General features: G+C 37.1%; 1 protein-coding gene across 1 annotated transcript in view; it reads right to left on the bottom strand.

Moving 5' to 3' along the window:
- Nucleotides 1-1,891: 1,891 nt before the first annotated feature.
- The window catches only part of LOC140169951 (uncharacterized), an 89,058-nt gene continuing 68,338 nt past the window's right edge, over nucleotides 1,892-22,611 (bottom strand). Inside the window, exons 24-39 of the mRNA XM_072193260.1 lie at nucleotides 22,310-22,407; nucleotides 21,756-21,950; nucleotides 18,750-20,238; nucleotides 17,490-17,597; nucleotides 15,861-16,000; nucleotides 11,342-11,410; nucleotides 10,351-10,447; nucleotides 9,996-10,099; nucleotides 9,368-9,455; nucleotides 8,213-8,308; nucleotides 6,940-7,456; nucleotides 6,217-6,322; nucleotides 5,219-5,333; nucleotides 4,753-4,873; nucleotides 3,531-3,703; nucleotides 1,892-2,662 (exon numbers count right to left, since the gene is read on the bottom strand). Coding sequence (XP_072049361.1) covers nucleotides 2,576-2,662; nucleotides 3,531-3,703; nucleotides 4,753-4,873; nucleotides 5,219-5,333; nucleotides 6,217-6,322; nucleotides 6,940-7,456; nucleotides 8,213-8,308; nucleotides 9,368-9,455; nucleotides 9,996-10,099; nucleotides 10,351-10,447; nucleotides 11,342-11,410; nucleotides 15,861-16,000; nucleotides 17,490-17,597; nucleotides 18,750-20,238; nucleotides 21,756-21,950; nucleotides 22,310-22,407 — 3,603 coding nt within the window. The 3' untranslated portion in view covers nucleotides 1,892-2,575. The remainder of the gene's footprint in view (nucleotides 2,663-3,530; nucleotides 3,704-4,752; nucleotides 4,874-5,218; nucleotides 5,334-6,216; nucleotides 6,323-6,939; nucleotides 7,457-8,212; nucleotides 8,309-9,367; nucleotides 9,456-9,995; nucleotides 10,100-10,350; nucleotides 10,448-11,341; nucleotides 11,411-15,860; nucleotides 16,001-17,489; nucleotides 17,598-18,749; nucleotides 20,239-21,755; nucleotides 21,951-22,309; nucleotides 22,408-22,611) is intronic.

Below are 22,611 nucleotides of genomic sequence, written 5' to 3'. Positions count from 1 at the left end.
CGTTGACCAGAACATAAATGGAAACGCTTACCTCGACATAATCAATGATCAACTAGAGCCTCAACTGGTCCAAATATTTGGACAGCAAGCGAACGGGCCATCCGCAGGGCGTGGTTCTTTCAAGACGGAGCACCAGCCCACCGTCTTATCGCTGTTAGAGACAGATTGCAGGAGTTGTTTCAGCATCGTGATGTCGGCCTTGGACATCATGTGGAGTGGCCTCCGAGGAGTCCTGATCTGACACCTTTGGACTTCTGGCTTTGGGGTGATGTCAAGGCGTCTGTGTATGCGAAGGTCCGCCAAGGAATTTATGGGAGCTGAGGAGACGATTACAGATGCGTTCACAAGGATCCGACGCACCAGGGTTACTTCAAGAGCAGTTCACCATATGTACGATCGTGCGATGATTTGTATTCGCGAGCAAGGAGGCCACGTTGAAGGACGATAAGAACACTTTAAAGACAGAAGCATTTTCACTGTGGCATGCATAAATACGTGACTTTATGGAACCATGATAAGCAGTAATGAAGAACAGAACTATTTTTATCAGAGTCAAATATGATTTTACTTGTATTCTTACTTTTCTAGTGCAATATTTTTAATTCATGACAATTTGAGACAAATAACTCGTTTCCATTGAAGCACTGCTACGGTTTACATGTGTCTATATGAAGAAATAATTTCCGAAGAGAAGGAGAGACATTCCTGACACCTATTTATAAATTTATCTTGTTATAACACGATGTAAGATTTATGTTATAGTGCAATAACCATCATGAAGCCTTGGGTATAAAATTATGCACATTATCTAGAATGCGACTGCAAACAAACGTTAACTGCAAGCAGATTATTTAAAGCTACTGTTACATATTCTGTTCAACTGGAAGGCTACATATTCTGTTTGAAAAAGAAATATTTATTTAAATATGATTAATTTACAAGAGAAATATTAACAGAACTTTCATGCGTACTGTTATTTTTCTTCCTTTGTTCCTAATCCATTGTGGTGTGAACCAGCAACCTCCATATATCGCGTGATCATCCGCTCCATTTGACTTACGTGTGTGCAAAGTGGTTTTTTTCTTTTTTTCTTCAAATGGCCGCCATTTTGTAATTAGACCATGGATGTTAATGCCCTTTTCAGCAATGACAGTCCAGACATAGAGGTTTACAAATATGTTCAACTTATTTCAATATGTGTTTGCACTTTTGAGAAATAAGCCATCAAAAAAGTGTGAACTTTTTAATGGCCCACGCTGTATAGTGGATTTACCATAGCATTACACACAGGGCAATTTTGAGTTTGTACTCCTTGGGTATAATCTCTATGGTGGATTTATCATAGTGTTATATAATTACAAACAACAATTTTGAGGCAGTACACCTTGGGTACTATCTCCATGGTACACATGTATCACACATCCCACCACAAAATACCGTAAGTCTTGAATCTTAAATTAATCAACAATGGCAAAATGTGGCTAAATACCTTTTTTAAAGAAATGTATGTACATGCATTTCAAAACTATTTTTAAGTTTGGTAGTTTCTGAGTATAGGTTTTAGATGAGGAAAAAATATATGAATATTATTTCATACTTAGTTTCTGAGTAATGGTATTTCTTTTAGGAGTAAATAATATTGTAGTTAAATTTGAATAGTTCAAACTTTTCTAATAATAAACATGCTTGGACTTGACTAAAACTGCTTTACAGTTTAAGTATATAGTTTCTGAGTAATAATAAGAACAGCAATGGGTTTAAATAATCACCCAGTAAATAAACATCAGCGAGCAAAAACAAGGCAAATATGCTTAATTTCTAAGGCAAAGTACATACAAATCATACTTCCTATATCCTTGAGATTTTGTTTCTTCAAACGATAAGAAAAAAAAAAAACCCCAGATTTAGGTGCTACCACATTTTTAACAATTTCATCGAGAAAGCCGTAAGAGGCTCTCAACAAATTGACAACACTTTCATAGATCAACAACACAAAACCAGTATAGCTACACATTTTTAATGATCTAGATATGAAGAAATTGTGAGATAGGCTTTTATGACGGGAGTTTGTAACAATCAGCAATTTTAGTGGGTTCGCCAAACGTTTCCGCCGGCGAACACGCCAAAAAACTTACTAATAGATATGAAGAGTTTTGATGCAAAAGCCGATATGTGCAATTTTAAAACTTTTTAATTTTTGAGTTAAAGCCATCAACATCTGTCCTAAAATGATGGCTTTAAATTAACACCCTACTTTAAACAATCTAAGGTAACTTTATGAAACTCAGATCAAAAGTAGCACTTTTAAGAAAAAATTAAAATTGTGTTCAATTAAGAACAATGGATAAATCTCCTTTTGCATTTGAACTTATTTTAACACTTGTTAACACAACTTCCAAGTTGGTTGTTCCACAATGTTTTGTATATTTCTTAAAATGACGGTGGGTATAATTATTGTAAATAAGTGACAATATTCCATTTCAAATGAAGTGGGGCTATTTGTTGTTCAGGTCCCTGGGACTCTGTAACTGACACAGTGGCACCATCTTGAATAACAAGTAATATTCATGTATGTTTAGAGTGATGGGTATTCATCCGGTAGCAAGGTGTAGTGACGGCAGTTAGGGCAGGTGCTCTGTTCATTTAGCCATTGCTTGATGCACTGGAAAGAACAAAAGAAAACAATGAAGATGAATGAATTAGAATTCAATTATTTATATATATACATATATATGTGGTGTGATCAAGCAAAATCAGTCTGAAGTCGGGCACATTCAATTTTCAGTTTTTTACATGATTGTATAAAGCATTTGCAAAGCTACATTTACAGAAAACCCCATTGAAATTGAACATTTAGTTCCAAAGATATGAACAGTTGAAGTATTTCCAAAACAATATGCAACAAAATAGAGTATTGTCTTTGTTTGGCTATATCTGAAAATCAATATATCTGACTTCCGACTGATTTTGCTTTATCACAAAAGGCATAAAAACATCTGTACCCAACAAGTGCAGTATCTTACACAAGGTACAGAATGTAGGTAGTAACAGTTGCTAAAAGTCTTTTTAATGACCCAATTTTTAAAACTTGTCAACACAACTTTGAAAGTTTGATGTTCCACATTGCTTTATAAATAAATTTGCCTGTAACAGTGGTTAACAGGTTTAGCTGAAATGGACCTAAATGTGTCTCCCTCCTCTTTTCTGGGGAGGCACCAAGGTTGCATTTGTTTGTGGGTGTCATGAGCATAATGACTCCATAAAAATGGTAACATTTCCAAACACTACATCAACATTATCATCAACCTCTTAGGAAACTACAAATTGTTATTGGACAAAACAAATCCATGCACTTCCTATGGAAGACATGTCCTTAATTTCTCACAGAGGGTTGCAAATTTCAAATGAAGGCCATCCAATCAGATAACCCCATATGAAATTCCCACTCCCTGTGTGGAAGATTAAGGTCATGTCTTCCATAGGGGGTGTACAGATTTCAACTAGAATAGCCCATTGCCAAATCCACTCACCTCTGCATGAAAGTGATGTCCACACTCCAGAATCTTGATGGTTTCAGGTGTCATTTCCTCATGGCAAATCACACAGGGATCTTCATCATCATCCAGGAAGCCTTTGGTTTTGAATGCGGAGGAGCCACCCAACTCTGAGGACCACTGAAATTTGCCTTGTTGTGCTGCCATTCCTGGTAAGGAGGAATCAGAATGAAATCAAGTTAATCATGTTGCATGCTAGGCATAAGCTTCAACATCAAGTTTTGAAATATATCAAGAGCTATCACAAGAACCACTGAACCAATACTAGGCTTGTTTGTACTCATTTTAATGCATTTGTCATGCTGATTATAAATATGGTCATGAAAATGTATAATTCTCAATATATTAATTATTTAAAGAAATTTGATCCATGTGGTCGGTAGTCGACACCCGCATGAAGAGGATTAAGGACTAGCAAGCATAATATCAAGCAAAGTCTGAAGTCGGACATATTCAATTTTCAGTTTCTTTTAGGATTGTAAACAGCATTTGCAAAGCTACATTTTGCAAAAGATGTGAGAAGTTTAAGAGTTTCTCAAACAATAGGAAACAAATGGAAATACTTCCTTTGTTTGACTATATCACAAAATCAATATTTCTGACATAAAAAGCGCAGTAGCTGATTTTGCTTGATCACATCACATAATATGTACAAATGTTGATTGATATTGTAGGCATGTGATGCTTGATACCGAATTTCTAGTTACTAATTGGCATGCTCACTTTGAATCATTTTACTTAACACTGAAGTGTCAATTCGTAAAACATGTCCTTATTGCATATTCTACACAAGGCTCCAAAAATATGCACTTTTTGTGCATGCATTTGCAGGGATAGCAATTAGATAGCAGATTCGTTCAAAGGGCAAATACTGCTTCCTTTAGGCAATTTTTTCTGCAGTGTCTATAAAATGCTAGTTTTATACTGTTACAAAAAGTAAAAATCTAGATATTTCTCTTCCCTGCACATCCAAGATGCCCCCATGGTATGAAAATGGTATTAAATCATTCACAATGAATTATAATCATTTAAAATGTTTATGAAATAATTGTACAATGTTTTCTCTTCCTCGCATATTCAAGATGGCTACCATCACCCTACTTGCGACTCAATATTGGAAGTATGATTTTGTGCGTAAGATATGTTAATCCCTTGGAGTGCATCAACCTTGTAGAAATTTATCTGATATCAACCCTACCTTGCATTACTCCTTGTACCAGTCTTTGTCCCTGTGGCACCTCACCATTGTTATTCTGCCAGCCTTTGTTGGCACCTGCTCCTGTAGTTGCACCTGCAGTCCCTGCAGCAGCACGCATAGGCTGAAATGAACAACAAATAGTATGTAGGGGTAACAAAAAATTATCAAAAATATAACATTGTAAAAAAAACAGTAAAGTTCGAAAATTTAAAAACATGCAACTAGGATAACCAATTAGGGCTGAAATGGACAACAAATAGTATGTACATGTGTAACAAAAAATTATCAAAGATATAACATTGTAAAAAACAGTTAAAGTTTGGAAATTTAAAAACATGCAACTAGGATATCCAATTACTCTGGGTGTACAATAGAGCCTGGAAAGGTATAACCATTGACATGTTGGAGGACAAACACACAAGTCTGTGTCGATCTAGAGGGACAGGTCCCTAGATCAAAGACTTACCGGTTGATGTTTGAGTACTGAAGCTGCTCTCCGTATGATCTCATCCACTGATAGACCAGAGAGTGATCCATTGTTAGCTTGACGTACCTCCTTGATAGCTTTGGTAAGCTGTACCCTGGAGAGAGAGAGTTCAAAAGACGGCGAATAGTTTGTTTTCTTTTATTTTAATTTAGCTATGCCAGCCAGATCCTTGCAGAACAAAATATGGGACAATCAAGTTACCCCCTAGGCGACGACTATGACATTCATGTACAGGTATGAATGACTCTGTGTTTATGGGACTGACAGCTTAATAATATATCCTCTCCAAAAGACTGGAAACATTCATGGTTCATTCACCCAATTCTTAGCAGTACCATTGACAGAATGGAAGTGTGTTAATTTAATCTATAGATATTGCCATTAAATTAGGGTTTTTTTTCAGGCAATACCCCATCAAGTGCCTACACAGGCATTAAAATGGACCACAAGTTCAGTACACCTATACCCTAGCACATCCAACAGATTAATTTGTCATTTCCTCTCCTGCTATCATGAGAAAATGCTCTCAACCACTAATAGTGGCACTATATATACAGGCTGCTGAATCAAAACAATAAAACTAACTTTCTTGAATCAAAAGAATAGAGAGGTAAAATAATGTATTTCCTCGAATAGTTGTCACCAGGGGCGTTGTATTTTCTGAAAGGGGAGCGATTTATTTTAGGTCATTTTTAGAACGATGATTCCCGTTAAAATCATTGGGTAAGCTTAAAACTCACACTAAAATGACAAAATATGAACTTAGGAACGATGCATTCCGGTTCACTTCCGAGTTTACGGCCAGATTTTGCCAATAACTGACACCATTAGCGACCATGTGTGCACCTTGGTAAGCTTACTACACAAGATAGCATGGAAATATCAGCATTTTTTAAACATCTTGGTTGAAAAAAGTGGTGGGGCGTTTAATTGAAGGGGGCGGCTATTTGAGGAAATACGGTAGATGGGTGACTTACTGGTTGTGTTGAGGGAAGAGCGACTGCAGTGGGAAGAGAATTCTTTCAAAGTTGGTCCTGGGCTGCTGGGCCACAGGAACTGCTGGAACCGATCCCCCTGCTGCTGCTGAAAACAAAAAAGGGCGATACAAAAATCAGTGCAATGTTGCACAAGTCTTATGGTTCACTTGAGTGTCCCCAGGTTAAGAAAGAAATAATTATAATTTGGTCAGTCAATATTTTGTCCAACTAGATGCATAACATATGTTCATGTTGTCCCACATGTTTGTTTTTTACTCTTTAAGTTGTTCATTTTATTTTGTAAGTACAAATTTGGTGAGTGTAATGACACCATTTATCAATTCCATCATCGTATTTGTGATGCAGCCCATCAAAAGGGGGGGGGGGGACTTTGCAGGTTATTCATTATTTTTTAAAACATACAAATGTGACATCATTTAACATCTGTTAAACCTGGCTACTTAAGAAAAACATGAATGAAAAGACAATTGATTGAGCGTGGTGTATCTAAGAAACCATGTGATGAAAACCTAAACATTTTTTTGCTTATCATGTGTACTCTGCATATGGAACTGGAATCCTGATTAGCAAACACAATCATGTTATAAAATAATGGCACATCTGAACAAACAATATTGCCTGACCCTGCTATGCCCCGCTTTTTTATCATGTGATCAGGGTGTGCATGTCGGCAAGTGAAAAGTCCAGATTTGTAATACATACCTGGATTCGGAGCAGTTGGAGGCTGTTTCACAGGTCTGTTGTTGCCTGGTGTTGCACTAGCACCACTTACACTCTGTGGTCTACTGCTACCCACCGCTCCAAGGCTATTAGCTGTGCTGCTTCCTCCTGCAGGCAAAGTAGAGGGCGCTGTTTGCACCGATGGAAACCCAGGTGGTGACGAATGACCCGGTGTCAATGAAGCCGGAGGCCATGGGGCCTGCTCTTGTAGTGGCACTGTGACTTGTGCAGGGGTGACTTTGGCCGGTCCTTTAGGAGCTTTATCCTCAACAAGTGATACGGGGACTGATATTGGCTGAGATGGGACAGAATTGGTACTTGTTTGGGAAAGGGTTGGTGAGGGGGATGGGGAAGGGGTGCTGATGGGGGAAGATGTGGATTGAGGGATATGTGGGGGTCGTGTCATGTCTAGTGATGGCCGGATACCGGAAGGTATGTGTGGCGGGATGAATCCTGGACGGGGACCCCCCATGAAGGCACCTGGTGGTGGTAGTGGTGGCTAGAAGAGGAAAATATAAAGAAATGTTTTAAAATTAGTAATTCCTCAACAAGGATGCAAGATTCAACAGTTGCTGAGTGAAGTACAATCAGGTTCTTCCAGGTGAATCCATACACCTCTATGGAAAACATGACATTAATCTACCACACAGGGGGTGTAATGTCAAATGGAGTCACCCATTCAGGACACCCCTTTTCAAATTTACACTCCCTGTGTGAAAGGTTAATGCCATGTCTTCTATAGGGAGTGTATGGATTTCAACTGGAATAGTACATTGAGTTGATACAGTGTGTGAGTTTTTAATTGTGTTGTTTAGTATAGTGGACAAGTGGTTTTGTGGTGGATAAAACTTGGGGTTAAATGTGAGAATGCTCACATATTTAAATGGGTTCTAAGTTTTGTTTAAATGCAAAACAAGTTTAAAAGTCCAATTTATAATATGTATGTAAAATTGTTTTCATGCATTTGGACACACTTACACACACACCCCCTGAATATGGACACAGTTTAGGACTGCGCAAACGCTGACGTCCCGTACTCAATGGACATACCCAAGTACTTTTTTCACTACTTTTTGTGTGTATGAGTATAAATATGAAATTTGACGTTATATCTCACCTGCAATAGAGGACGTATCTCACAGCCATATCTTGCAGGCATTGAACTGAGAACGGTCCCCCATTGCTGAGAGATCAACTGTTTAAATGTGACCCCCCCCCACACACACACAAAGTTCACATTTGAATCTACACTTACCAAGCTTGGCTTTGTTATTGTTGGTACATCTATAGTAGCAAGCTGTGACAGCAGACGACCACTATGAATCTCACGAATCTGACCCTCATATTTGATCTGTGGAAGATGAAAAAAAAATGTTATATTTTCTAAAATGAAAGAAACTTGTTTACAACTTCACATATTTTGTTGCGCATACTGCTAGCGCGTGCGAGTATTCAGCACTGCGCCTACGCATACAACGCGATACATACATAGGCGTGAGATCCTGGGGGTGATGGGGGGATTTATCCCCCAATATTTTGCCAGGGGATGCTCCATACAATCATCCCCCAATGTTGACGCCTGAATATAGGTTTCTGACCAAATTTATCTCATATTTGCCCATTTTAGCCCCAAAAGTGCAAATTTTCGCGCGCTTTGCGCGCATTTATTCCACTTTTCCACCATATTTCGTCAGTTTAGCTTCAAAATAGCAAAATTTTTCGCGCGCTTCGCACGCATTTGTAACATCAACTTATTCTGTCGCCAAAAGGTGCTGGATTCACTATTCTTCAAGAATTTTTTTCAACACCATCCCCCCCAATGTCAAAAAGAAATCTACGCCACTGGATACATACGTGCACCTCTATGAGCGTGTTACGCATTATCAACACTCATGATGACGTGGGGTCGTCTACGACCTGATACACGACACCCAAAATCATGCGATTGTCCAATCAGATTATGTGTCTACATAATAGACCACTCCCACTGACTAAGAATTACCCATATTCCACATTTACTTTGAGCCACAAGCCTAAAAATAGTTTCCTTTCAAGGGGATACATTCATAAAAATCGCACCTGTAATTCATTTTTGAGAGCTATTTGGGCATTTTCAGGGGGGAAATCGCCCTTTAATATCCCTCACAGTATCAAATTGTGCATGTTAACCTAAACCCATAGAGGGTATACATGTGTGTAACAAGGACCAGTTGTCCGCACACTACAAGCGCAATTGCATTAAAACACTTACATCACTACCAAGGTGAAACAAAGTATATAGTTGTTATGATGCAAGGATAAGATAATGACAACATATTGATTCTGGCCCCTTTCAGGTAATGGATGCAGTCCAATGACCTCTAACCTTTACCAACATAGATTATAATCTGCCTTGATATTCCCATCTCACCTTGAGCTGGTCCAATTTTTGTTTGTTTTCAGCGACCGCATTGTGCCACTGGGTAAAACCTTCCTTCATTTTCAAATTGTCTGGTGTCCTGAGAACAAAAAACACAATATTATAGTTAGACTAAACAATAATGTATGATTTTTTAAAGCTTTCATGAGTCACCTATGACAATAAAGTCAACAAACAGTAGTCTACAAGTTTGTATTGGGAAGAGTCCATATAAAACTGTTCTCACAAAATGAGCGGAAAGACACATGTATGGTTCCTTGCATATGCCAGAAAACAATAGAAACCAAAACAATTCTTTCAAATATTGACTTTTGTGATGGAACAATCCTGGCAAGTTATATATAATATCATGAGTTGGGATATAAAGAGCATATCTTTTAGCAGGCCCCTCCTCCAGAAGATGAAGGATGTACTCCAGGAATCTCAGTTGATGATTCCTGACACAGCAGATAAGAAAAGCTTCCATGTTGCATGGCCATAGCATACATGCTGGCATTTGAGGCATGATCTGCATAATCCTGAAGCAAGATGTAGCAAAAGCCTATGAGTTTGCCATCCATGTTCTGTATGTGACCACATCCAGTAGTCTAAATAGGAGCCACTTAAAAATTACCCTTACCTTTGCAGGTTGATTTTAAAATTGTTGAGGTGAAATTCTCCTTCACGTATCCAAGACTCCAGTGCATGTGAACCCATTTTACAGCGTTCCTGCAGCAAAAGGATCTGGGCGGGGAAATATGTAACATGTTCAAGTATGATGAAAATGACATTACTGGCATGTAATATGATTTTTTTTTTCAAATCAATTTGAATGGTTTAATGCCATGGAATTATTTCAATCCATGTATTGGCCTTCCACCAATTGGCTCACAGGTTTATGCTCACATAATTAAAATTCCTAAAATAAAAGAAGATCTGAAAGTAACTGATACACACACATTCAATTCATATTTTGACCAATATCAAATATTTACCTCTCCTTCAATTGCTCTTTGTAGAAGTAACTTTTGATTCCTTTCAGAAGCCTGGAATGTCTCCTGAAGTTTCATTTTTTCAGCAACCCAAAGATCCCTGTGGAGAATAAGAACAAAATGCATAAGAACATGAGTTATATACCACATTCATTGCACTGACGGCAGCTCTGTTTACATTGCTGAAAAAAAACCTGAATTTCACACTCAAGCAGCATGAATCAGTTACTCGGAGTGCCATTCCTCCCGTCACCACCCACACGAAGTTGAGTCACAATATTATGATTAGGATAGTAATACCACTTTGGAGAAGGACAGAAGGAACGATACCATTCACACCAAAAAACTGCACCCCAAAAAATAAAAGGGGGTGTTATGCAGTGTCACCTCATAGGGTTGTACGTACCTCTGCTGAAATATAAAATGTTTAACATGAAAACAAAATGTTTACTAAAATTATTGTTTAAACTTGTAAACATTTTGCAAAAACATAATGCAATTCTGTCTGAGTGCTGACATACACCAGGCACAAAAAGAAACTTGTCAGTTATATTCATCCTTGCTGTTCAATAACTTGTTTGTGAAAAAGCGAACAAGAATTGACCAAGATATGCGCCTCAAAGCCTCAAACCCCAAAATCAAAAGTTGCATTTTCAACGATTTTCAATGGGAACGCATCGTTGTATTGCACACAAGCACCACAGGCCAATCAATAAAGCACACAGTGTAACAGGCACCATTGAATCGTTAAAATTGCAACTTTTCATTTTGGGGTATGAGAGTTTGGAGGCGCATATCTTGGTCAATTCTTGCTTGTTCACGAACAGGGTATCAAATGAGAAAGAAAAGTCCAATTAACAAAATGTATATTTCAGAATAATCCAAAATTATCAAGTTATTGAACAGCAAGGATGAATATAACTGACAAGTTTCTTTTTGTGCCTGGTGTAGTTTGGGGTTGCCCTGGCTACAATGTAATGATAAGCCGACTTACCTGTCCACCTGTGTCTTGCGTTTCAACTCCTCTATCTCACGGTCTTTGATTGCCAATTGATTTTGTAAACTGTAACGATAAACAATATCGAATGAAAGAAAGTTTTAAACCAAATTCTCACGTCTTACTTATAAGAGCAAAAAAAAAAAAAAAAAAAAAAAGCGCAGTGATTTATAGTGTGCTACGCACAGGCACAACGCCTAGACGTTGATCCACAAGCCTCAGCACACTTTACAGGTTGTCGCTGACCACTACGGCCCACATCATTCCATAAACCATTAAACAACAATTCAGGGACTTTGCTGCTTCAAGAGCGTACACCCTAGACATTCCACAAATAACCATCGCAACCAGGATCAGCTCCCCGAGTTTTGTACGGGTTACAACGAGACAAATTAGCTGTAAGTTCCTTGTCCAGGGGAATATCAAGCTAACTCAATTTTTCCACGAGAGCGTACTAGGCACCACCAGGGTTCGAACCCGCAACCTTTCGCACCATAGGGTTTGTCCCCGCACCAACAGGGTTTGTCTCTCAATGAGTATGTGAAAGTCGTTATTGCTTTTTTTACAAGCATATAACCACATTGCATACAGAAAGTTCTGTCAATCATCATTAATCGGCTGCGGAGCATGTGACTACAAGTTTCTTCCAACTTTTGCGATCCGGGCCAGAAATATTATTTGGTCTGTTTCACTATCCCCAAGCAGGTGCTGTATATATATATATATGTAAGAAATACTGATGCACTACTTGCATAAGGGCTGGGGTATGAGCGTTTGGACAGTATTTATTGTGGGACATTAGAGCACATCAGACATATCAATTGCATTCTGAATATGAAGAATGTCATTCTGATATCAAATAATTTTGATTTTTTAAATTCGCAATTTAATACACATTTTATGGCAAATCATTAAAAATTGATATTTATGAAATTTAACAGTACTTGAAGTAAAATTTATAAATCTGATGATTTATACTTAAAGTGTATGTAGGTGGGATGAAAAGCCGATGATCAATTGAAAATTTTGACCTTTCGTATTGAAGATATGGATTTTTTTTCCAAAACACCAAAAAAAATAAGGTCTTTTGGGAAAAAAATCCATATCTTCAATATGAAAGGTCAAAATTTTCAATTGACCGTCGGCTTTTCCTCCCTGCTACATACACTTTAAGAATATATCATTAGATTTATATAATTTACTTTCGAGGACTGTTATATATCAAAAATTTGAAAATATCAAATTTTTATAATTTGTCATAAAATTTGTATTATATTGTGATTTTTAAAAATGAAAATTATTTGATATCAGAAAGACATGCTTCGTATTCAGAATGCAATTCGACAGGTCTGAGGTGCTCTCATATCCCACAAAAAATACTGTCGAAACGCAATAAACGCTCATTTTGGATCCCTTAAGGTTGGTCTGAACCATGGAATTATGGAAAAAAATTTAGCCTTCTAACTTCTAAATTGTTTATCTAAAGTGTATAAAAGTATACATATTTCGAATGGAAATTACCTTACGAATCCAGTGGTGACGTCAGATTAATTTAAAAATGCTCCATTTTGGAGAAAATCATAAAAAACCATGATTTTGACCCAAAAATTTACGTAAACCGTAACTAATTATTTTTTCAGTATAGAAATTTTTCTTACTGATTTTCAAAAACTAGGTATGAAAATCTAGGATCCGTTTTTTTATTTTTTTTTATTTTGACCATCTTTTAGAAATATTCGATAAAAATGGTTGAAATTTGACTTTTTCAGCCTAATTTAGGCAATACTGGTGTATATTTTTGTTTTGGAAAGAAATTTAAAAAAAAAATGAAAAAACGGCTCCTAGAGGAAAAGGAGCTGTACACGATAAGACCAAAATATTACCTTTATTTTCTATAATGAATCTGTTAGCTTTAACGAAAAATTGAAAACATGCACGAAAATGAACACGCTTTTAAATCGCCGCTTTTGTATCAAAAGTGGCAGTAGACAGCAATCAAACAACCCTTGTTTTCAAATGTGATAATCTTGATTCCTGTAATTCACGCAGCTCGTAGTCGTAATTAAGATACAACTTCCGCGCATATTTTACGAAAATATACGCAATATTTTCCATAAAAAAAGAGGAATAATTGTTCATCAAGCCGTATGAATTTCCCGGCCGGCCATGTCTTCGGTCACAGAAGTTGTTTTGAAATCTCGCGCAAGATACAGGGCAGGGTGAATCGCACGTGTGTTATTAGTAGCGCACATGGAAATGCGGTCAGGCTTGTTGCGTTGGGCGCAAGGCAAACATACGCGTCCGTTAGCAACGAGATTGGCAAGATTTCCCGCCATTGACCATGTGGACGATTTCAGATGGAAAAGGGTGAAATACCATATTTAAAAATGATAGAAATTTAGTAAAAAAATTAAAAACCTATAATTTTTTAGTTCAAACTTTAAATACACAGACTAATGAATATGGTCATTTTCACGGTAAAGGGTGTAACTTTGGATTTTTAACATTTTAATCCGTAGTGTTCTAATAAAGCCACTGAATTCCATGATTTTTGGCCACATAAGTCATCTAGTTAGCAGCTACCTTGGGTAGCATAATCAGCTTTGGGAGTTACTGCGTTCAGTTTTAGCAGGCTTAAATGTACTTAATATTGCCATTTTGAAAAACTATAAAAAACAGTAACATTTTTGTAAAACCCTGTGTTTTCTTCAGTTAGTTCATGGATAATTTTTCTTATCCTGAAAGTACAGTCATATGTTCAGTAAACACTGCCACATTAGATTTAATTGTGAACAGCCCTGTATTTTTGAGAACCGGACTTCATATTTGTCGTTTCGAGGATTCATTTTCCGTTAACAATTGTTAACAAACTTTGTGGGTGTAGCTTTGGTTCATAATTCTTGGTTATTTCTTCACTTCTTCTTGATTCATAACAGTTGTTATCTTAACTTGAAAAAAAAAAAAAAATTAGTCGATTTGCAAGCTTTTAAAATTTTTATAAAATCTTGACTTCAAAGAGCCGTTTTTCCGTTAACTTTTTTGAAGCCTCCGAAACAAACTGTTCAGCAAGCTTGTGCAAATATAAATAAAATAGCTCATCCAATCTATTTATCAAAATGTAGCAAAGTAGATCCTCAAGTCACATGTTTTTAAATCGTGGAGATATATATCACCCCAATACAAACTTTCCGTTAACAATTGAAGCCTCCGAAACAAATGAAGCCTCCGAAACAACAATAAGATTAATTATCATCTATGCATATCTAAATTGGTGTGTTTCATACTGATATCTGCATTGTAATTATTACTTGATATGTGCAGAATGTCATGAATTTAAAAAAAAATTGACATTATGGTTAATGTTTGAAAAATATACTGATACCCAAAAAATCCTGTTTCGGAGGCTTCACATGCAAAAAACACCATACTTAACGAATGGGTGAAAAAATTAACATGTGATAAATCTACAATATCTGCCGCATAGAATCATTGATTCAATACACACAAGAAAAAAACAGCTTAGATGATCCCAACATTGTTGTTTTCAAAAAAACTACTTCTGCAATGTTTAACAATGGTTAACATGAAGCCTCCGAAACAAAAAAAATGACTTGATGTGATAATTTAATTTTTGTCACAACTGAAAGTCAATACTTAGAAGCAAAGCATGAAAATTGGTAATTGTGATATTTTTTACCTATTTTTTTATGTCAACTTGTAGTAGTTAGCCAAATATTTTACTTTTATGATCACCTATGTTGTTAACTGAAGCCTCCGAAACACAAATCGCTTGAATTGCCAATTCTAAAAATAACTCCAATTTCTGTGAAACTTGGCTGGGAGGTTCCTTTCATCAAGTAGTATTTGTACATGAAGTTAGACATTCAAATTATTTTAGGAACCCAATTAAAACTTTAAAAATATGTTTAAGGTTTGGAAATTTCCATTGTAAATGACACTTGATGTTAAACATTTTCAAAACTGCAATTATAAACATAGCAAAACATGGTATAAAATTTAACTTATATCTGTTGACTTACTTTGGAATGAGATTTCACATGTATTCCAGCTTTCATGTCATAATTTTCTGAGGTTATGTAAAATACATTTTTTCTTAGATTTTAACCAAAATGTTATGGAAATGTCCATTTTTTTATTAGAAATCAAAAGGTTTAAGCCTTGAAACATTATTTTACTGGAATTTAAGTTGCTTCTATGCATGATTTCAGTAAACAGAAACATATTTAAGTGGTTTGAAATTTTGACCCTAAAAATCAAAAGTTACACCCTTTACTGTGAAAATGACCATATAGAATTCAAGAAAACTGGAATTCATCATTTTTAAAACATGCCATGGTTCAGACCAACCTTAAGAAATACTTATGCAATACTTACTTAATACTTATGCAATGCTTACTTAATACTTATGCAATGCTTACTTAATACTTATGCAATGCTTACTTAATACTTATGCAATACTTACTTAATACTTATGCAATACTTAAGAACTACTCACATATTTTTTTCTGACTCCAATTGTTGTATCTTTGAATCCCTAATTCTTGTGTCTTCTATGACATGAGTCTTCTCAGCTTGCCATTGTTTCAAATCATTCTCATGTTGACGTTTCACATCCGCTAAGGCAACCGTCAGCTCCTGTACACACAATCATCCAAAAGTTGTATTAAAAAAAAGCACAACATAATGTATAGTGTTGTTATGCACAAGTGTAGACCCAAAAGCCTCGGCACAAGAATTCGCTGACAGCTGTCTCCCAAGACACACCCTCTAATTTCCCTATCATGTGCTATTAAAGGGGCATGGTCCGATTTTTCATCTTCTGTTTTCTATCTTACATTGAGGCCTACCATTAAAACAACATGTTTCCCAAATTTGAGTTGTATGTCAGTTTTTATGAAGAAAATGGGGGATGAGGCTGTCAATCGGGTCAAGGACCTTAAAGTGCAACATAATGCGTAAAAGAACATTTTCACATGTTTTTATTTTTGTGGTTGCAGTGTTGAGGGTGAAAAGCGCACAAATTAATGTGCCATGAAAAATTCCACTTTTATAGTATTTATTAGTCCAGACAATTTTAAATCCTTAATATGTTTCAAAATTCTTAAACGATTGTAATATACTTTAATTGGATTAGATTTATGGCGCAATAGAAATACTTATCTATTATTATTATTATTATTTTATTATAATGAACTAACATACCCTGCAAGGCTGTATTTGTGGCAAAATCAAAGATTTTTAATAAAAAGATGTGTCCCATCGTTTTCTTCATCATAAAATGAAAATATTACTCAAATTGTGTATGTTTGTTCACACAAGATGCACACGATGTTCAAAACAGATCAACCTCAGTAACGATCTCTGGACTGATAAACACACTGGCAATAAAGGCGCTGGAGATAGCTGTTTCCTTTGTTTTGTTCAGCTTACAATTAAAAGGGGACATCTCTGACAGTAAAAACTATCAGTGTATGAAAAAAAATCTTATTAACAATGGAATCAGGGATTAAGCTTTAAGGCGTGTGAGCGCGACTGCACACCTTAAATCGCCTGTCTGAGTGTGATTTATACCCGGTCCCCGCACTCCGTGCATCCGCGGGTATTCATGCTTGTCGGTGAACTTTAAAACACACCCTTTTGCATCTCATTTCAAGTTTTTAGGGAAAAACACCCTCTTTTTAGTGATTTAGCGAATTATTTGCCCTTCGACAATACCCCTATTTTCGCTAAAACGCGAACGATATTTCTAACATACCCTTTTCTGACAGAAACACGTAGGCTGCTCCATGAAAATACCCTTTTTTTTTTCAATTTTGCGACACATGGTTTGAAAAAAACACCCCTTTTTTGTGTGTTTCGCGAATCGCATTTCTTCATCTGAAAACACCCCCTATTTCGCGAAATTTTCGACAAGCATGAATACCCATGGATGCACGGAGTGCGGGGGCCGGGATTTATAGCACACCTCAATTCCTAAACTTCTTACCGAGTGCAATGTAGTAACACACCTGACAGCCCACCTTATTATTTCCAGAAGTGAGATCTGTAGCACACCTGTTTATTTTCAAAACTCAACCCCTGTGGAAATGTTGCTTCAAGCTTAACCTTTTTTATTGTGACCTACCTTTTCTTTGGCATCCTTCTTTTCAAACATCTCTTTCATGGCATTCATATCGCTGCTACTGGTCCTCTGTAGATGCATGTATTTCTGCATCGCATCTCTCAAGCTTCCCTGTAAACAGAGGAGATAACTGGATATTAAATTTGGGGGTAGTTGGTGGATGCATTTATACAGAGTAGGTGATGGTGAGTCCAACTGTACATCAACATACACCACCATTCCAAGGAAAAGCACCTAACCCTTACACTCCAGGGGCTTTTTGGCGATGGGAAGGGAAAGGAAGAAATAAAGAGAGAAAAGAAAGTAAGTTGTTTTTGCTCTGGTCGGGATTCAAACCTGAGACCCCTCGCATGCCAAGCACTAGGTCGGCGACACTTTGCCTCAGGTCTTGGGCTTTGCTGGCCAGCAAAACCGTGCCTATATATTACCTAGGGCGATTGCGTCATCACACACGTACGAACAGCGCATACATCAAGTAGTATTTTGTAGTACCTGGGCATATTAGGGTTAAAAGAGTGCTAACAGGGATGTAAATGGGCAAAAAATTTATTTCCTAAAAAATTGATCTGGCCCTTGGTCAGGTGGCCAAGTACTTGCGTGTGGAATTGAAACATTTGTGTGTGGGGGGGGGGCTCCTCTGGGACTATGCTATGACAGGGATTTAAAAGCATATCATGTCCCCCTAAAATAATTTTAAAATTTCTGGCTTTATTTTGTTTTTATGGCCAATTTCCAAAATTCTGGAAAATTTACATCGCCGAATGTGAAAGGTAATCCACTTGAACCACTTAAAAAAAAGTAAGGCCAAACAAAAAAACCTATGTCTCAGCTGAAACGCCAAATTCATTTTTTTTTATTCTTTTTTTATTTTTTTGCAATCAAATCATGTAATTCTGAGACATATTTGAAAGAAAATTTACTTTATTTGATACTTGCATTGATTAGGTATAAAACAATTAATATTTGTACTTCAAATGTGTAAATCAACCACAATTTCAAGCTTTGTATTTTTGAACACTCAAAAATGACATCGTAATTCAAAATAAGTTATAAAAAAATCTTTAAAAAAACGCATTCCGCATTTGTTTGTTAAACTGCCATGGGCTTTGCGACAAACGTTATTTTTTTCTAAGATGTAAGAGTGCATGGCCTGAAAAACCTTTACTTACATCATCCAGTTCCCAAATAACTGACATACAAATTTATCTCATTTTACATCACAAAACAAAACAAACAAATATCAAATTCTGCAATACCGCTTACCTGCAGTCTTTCCTTGATAACTTTCAGCTCTTCAAACTCCATAAATGGCTCCGTGTTCATACCACATGTACGCACTTTCAACACAAAAGTCTGTGTCATCATGCTCTTCATGTTCTTACGTTTCTCTTGAAAATTTTTGCAAGCATTGTGCACGATTTTGTAACGTGCTACGAGTTTCTGGTATTCAATCGCCGACACTGTGACATCCTCGCTCGACGGGGCCACATTCCCCACCAAGTCGAGCTTCGGATCTAATTTCACAGAGGGCGCTTTGTCACGTATATCTACTTCAATCATGGGTGACTTTCTATCCAGACTATCAATAGTCGGCACACTATCCTTTTCGATAATTTTGTTCTCCCCAGTTTCACCCGTCAATTTTTCCACTGCGCTAGTATCCATTCCATCGGAAAAATCCTTCACAACAACTTTCTCCGTAGAAATGCTGTTATCTTTCATAGATTGTATTGCATCAGTTTTTGATTGTGTTTCGGAACCACCAACAGTTGTGGCTGTTGACTGTTCTGATTGTGTAACATGTGTTGTTGTTGTTGTGGTGATTGTTGTCATCCCCCCTATTTGACCCCCATTCATCGCTGGTAACTTTTGAGAGCTACCGGCAACGATATTGATACTGTTCATAGCGGATGTAACAACATCCGCATTTTGACTAGTTCCAGTACCGTTTTGTAAACTTTTTTTATTATCACTACTTATATTTGATGACGGCATGCTGCCTAGTCCCGAATCAAACGTCGGCAGTGACGATATGTCCACAGATACAGACTTAACGCCTAGTCCGTGAGGACTAGCGCCACTTTTTGTAGAAAATGGCTCTAGACGATTCAACGACTGCAAAGATTCAGAAGCATTCAGCTGCTGAGATTTAAGCACACGGTCAAGTTCCTGATCCAAATCCTGATTCTTAGGCCACACTGACCCACTGTCCGGCTCGACAACAATGGCAGATTTGCTATCGTCACTTCCGACGGATTGCTTCAAGCTTATATCATCAATATCGTCCATTGAGGCGATGCCGCTACTGGGAGGTATATCAAAACTGTCCAGTGCATCAACACCTCCGGCATGTGAAGAGTTCGTAACCTTTGACCCAACAGGGTCACTTGCTCCACTGGGAAAGTGTCCAGGAGCCATGTGTGGCGGAGATGGATTAGCATCCCCAAAAGTTACGGGCCCCTTCCCCATGGGAGCACCAAAACCTAGCCCCGTAATGGGCGGTGGCGGTAGTCCTAATTGTTGCAGGCGACTGTTTCTTTCTGTAAACACTTCGTGACATTTCACAGCATCTTTTGCCAAGCTCACATGATCCTCCAGCACAAAAAAGTCCTTGGATTGGAGCAGGAATTTACGTAGTCCTCCGTAGCGAGATATCACTGGCTGCGCCTCGGGAAGCTTGTCAAGTTCCATTTCCAGGCGAGGGTCATTGTACGTCACAGGACCAAGTCTTTCAAACAGGTCCGATAGATGACTGCAAAATCAGAAGGAAGAAAAAAACTTCAATATTTGTTAAACTTCTTAGAAATTCATGAGGTAATGGTACAGATTTATTTGCATATTTGTGAGTAAATTGTGAAGAGAAAATAACACGCTTCCACACATGTACGCACCCACCCCACATACACATAGAAAATGCATTAAAACCTGACACAATCGATTAATAACACTGAGGTGCAGTGTGCCTATTCTCGGCCCAGACCATGTGGCATGTGTGGCGAACATATAGGTCAAAGGTTGATGACATCAGTTAGCGGCAACCAATCACACAAGTCCTTGTTTCTGCTCGAATGTTTGTTAGGAACGACAGAAACTGACTGTGAAGGAGATTAACAATTGGGTAAATATACAAATGAAAAACATACATTATCAAACATACATACTGTGTTATATATGCTGAAGGTCAGTGTCTTAATGTGTACTTTATATATCAAGCTTTGAAGAACAAAACTAATTAAAACTACACAAATTGAATACAATAATTGTCACTGGTTCCATTCTTCACAACATTTGGTTCACCCTTCATGTAAGCATACACAAAATTAGTCTATTGCCAAGACTTCATTGAGGGATTAGACAGCTTGATATCGAAAGCTGTATGATACCCGTCTTGATACAAGGCTACAGATAATTCTAAGTATGCTTACATGAAGGTAATATCCATCATTTCAGACTAAATAAAGCGAAACTCTTACTGTTTGCCGACAGTTTCATCAGTGCACTACTGACTTTCTCAAAACTGTTGTTGTTAACAGCTTCCTGATAGGCAGTTATGTCACTTCCGGTCGTGGTCCAACATAACTTTGCGTCAGTCAGCTGTTGGATCACAACACCACCTGCTTTAAGAATGTCAGTGATCCATGATTAAACTGTCGGCAAAATCAATAAGTTTTCGTTTGGCTTTGACAAATCAAAACTTTTATTTAGTCTACAATATTACCAAATCTGTTGAAATTGTTTTAACATCATTTCCATAATTCTTCATTGTTTTACATCAAAACATAATTATGCAAATTAAGTAACTGTTGAAAAAAAGTAGAGCTACTCAAGTCAAACAAATCAAAATGAGAAAGTGTACACTTTTCGGGTGGTTTTAATTTTTTTAAACTTTTTGAATCGCAATAATTACATCTCTAAGATTTTGAGTGCTTTTTGAGTGCTTTTTCCACAAGAAAGGTATACATCAAACTGTCAGTGGCTGACAATATTCATTCATATCAATTTCACTGCTCCTTGTGCTATTTCAGTAGAAATCCCTACACCCTCTATGGAAGACGTGACCTTAATCTCACCCACAAGGGGTGTTGATTTCAAAGAAAGTCACCCATTCAAGTTACCCCATTTGGAATTCACACTCCCATATGTCTTCCATATGGGGTGTATGGATTTAAACTGGAATAGTCCATTATTACTCTCATCAAAGTAGTGTAACCTTCCTTTTTGTGCAGTCTTTACTATTCTAACATTTTGTTAATTCATTTCATGACTTACAATAAAAGCGCAATCTTCTGACTCTTCTCCTCGTCTGTTTCCGTTATCTTGGCTGTATCAGCAAACGACTGCCCGTCTTTGAGCGTCTGGGAGAATGACGGCGGCAAAGAACGCTCAAAATTTGATGCCTGCTCCCTCAGATGTTGAGGGACCGCAAAAGGAGACTCTTGGTGAAAATTTGGAGTGTAATGTGGACTGAAAAAAGCATGGAATATCATCTTATTTTAGCTTGACAAGTTGGATACAGGGTTCAGCAACATATTTTAAACCAACCACAACCGGTGTCTGATATGAAGGATCTGTATTTTGAAATTTACCAATTTTATATATCTATTCAAATTGAATAGAACAAATTAGCAAGAACATTTGTTTAGGTCCAGTGATATGAAGACGTATATATTTTTTAGATATCTGAAAACATGATGTTTTCAAATTAAATTGCATGTCTAATATAATTACACTCTGTACGTGTTTTGAAAATGTGCACACAGGTAGATACCATTTATGTAAATTGTATTTCAGGACACAAAAAGCACTCGTATGTAAAAACTTACTGCTTCTTAGCTTCAGGAGACATAACATCATCTGATGTCATCAAGCTACGCTGTCCGTCGTCAACAAACTGAAGCTGGATGTTCAAGTCTGTTGCAGCCTACAAAATAAATGCAAATGATGAACTATATGATACACACATTAACCACAGACCTTTAATTAGGACCTGCACACTTCGATTCCCAAAAAGATTTCTACAGTAGTTATAAACTAATTATTTGGAAAAATTAAATCCATACTTTTCTGGAATTGGGACACGGACTAGTCCATCTCCAATATTGGTGAATGTTAGAAATAAATAAAT

The sequence above is a fragment of the Amphiura filiformis genome, chromosome 14 (assembly GCF_039555335.1).
Source record: "Amphiura filiformis chromosome 14, Afil_fr2py, whole genome shotgun sequence".
NCBI classification, from domain to species: Eukaryota; Metazoa; Echinodermata; class Ophiuroidea; order Amphilepidida; family Amphiuridae; genus Amphiura; species Amphiura filiformis.
This window is presented reverse-complemented; position numbering and strand designations above follow the sequence as displayed.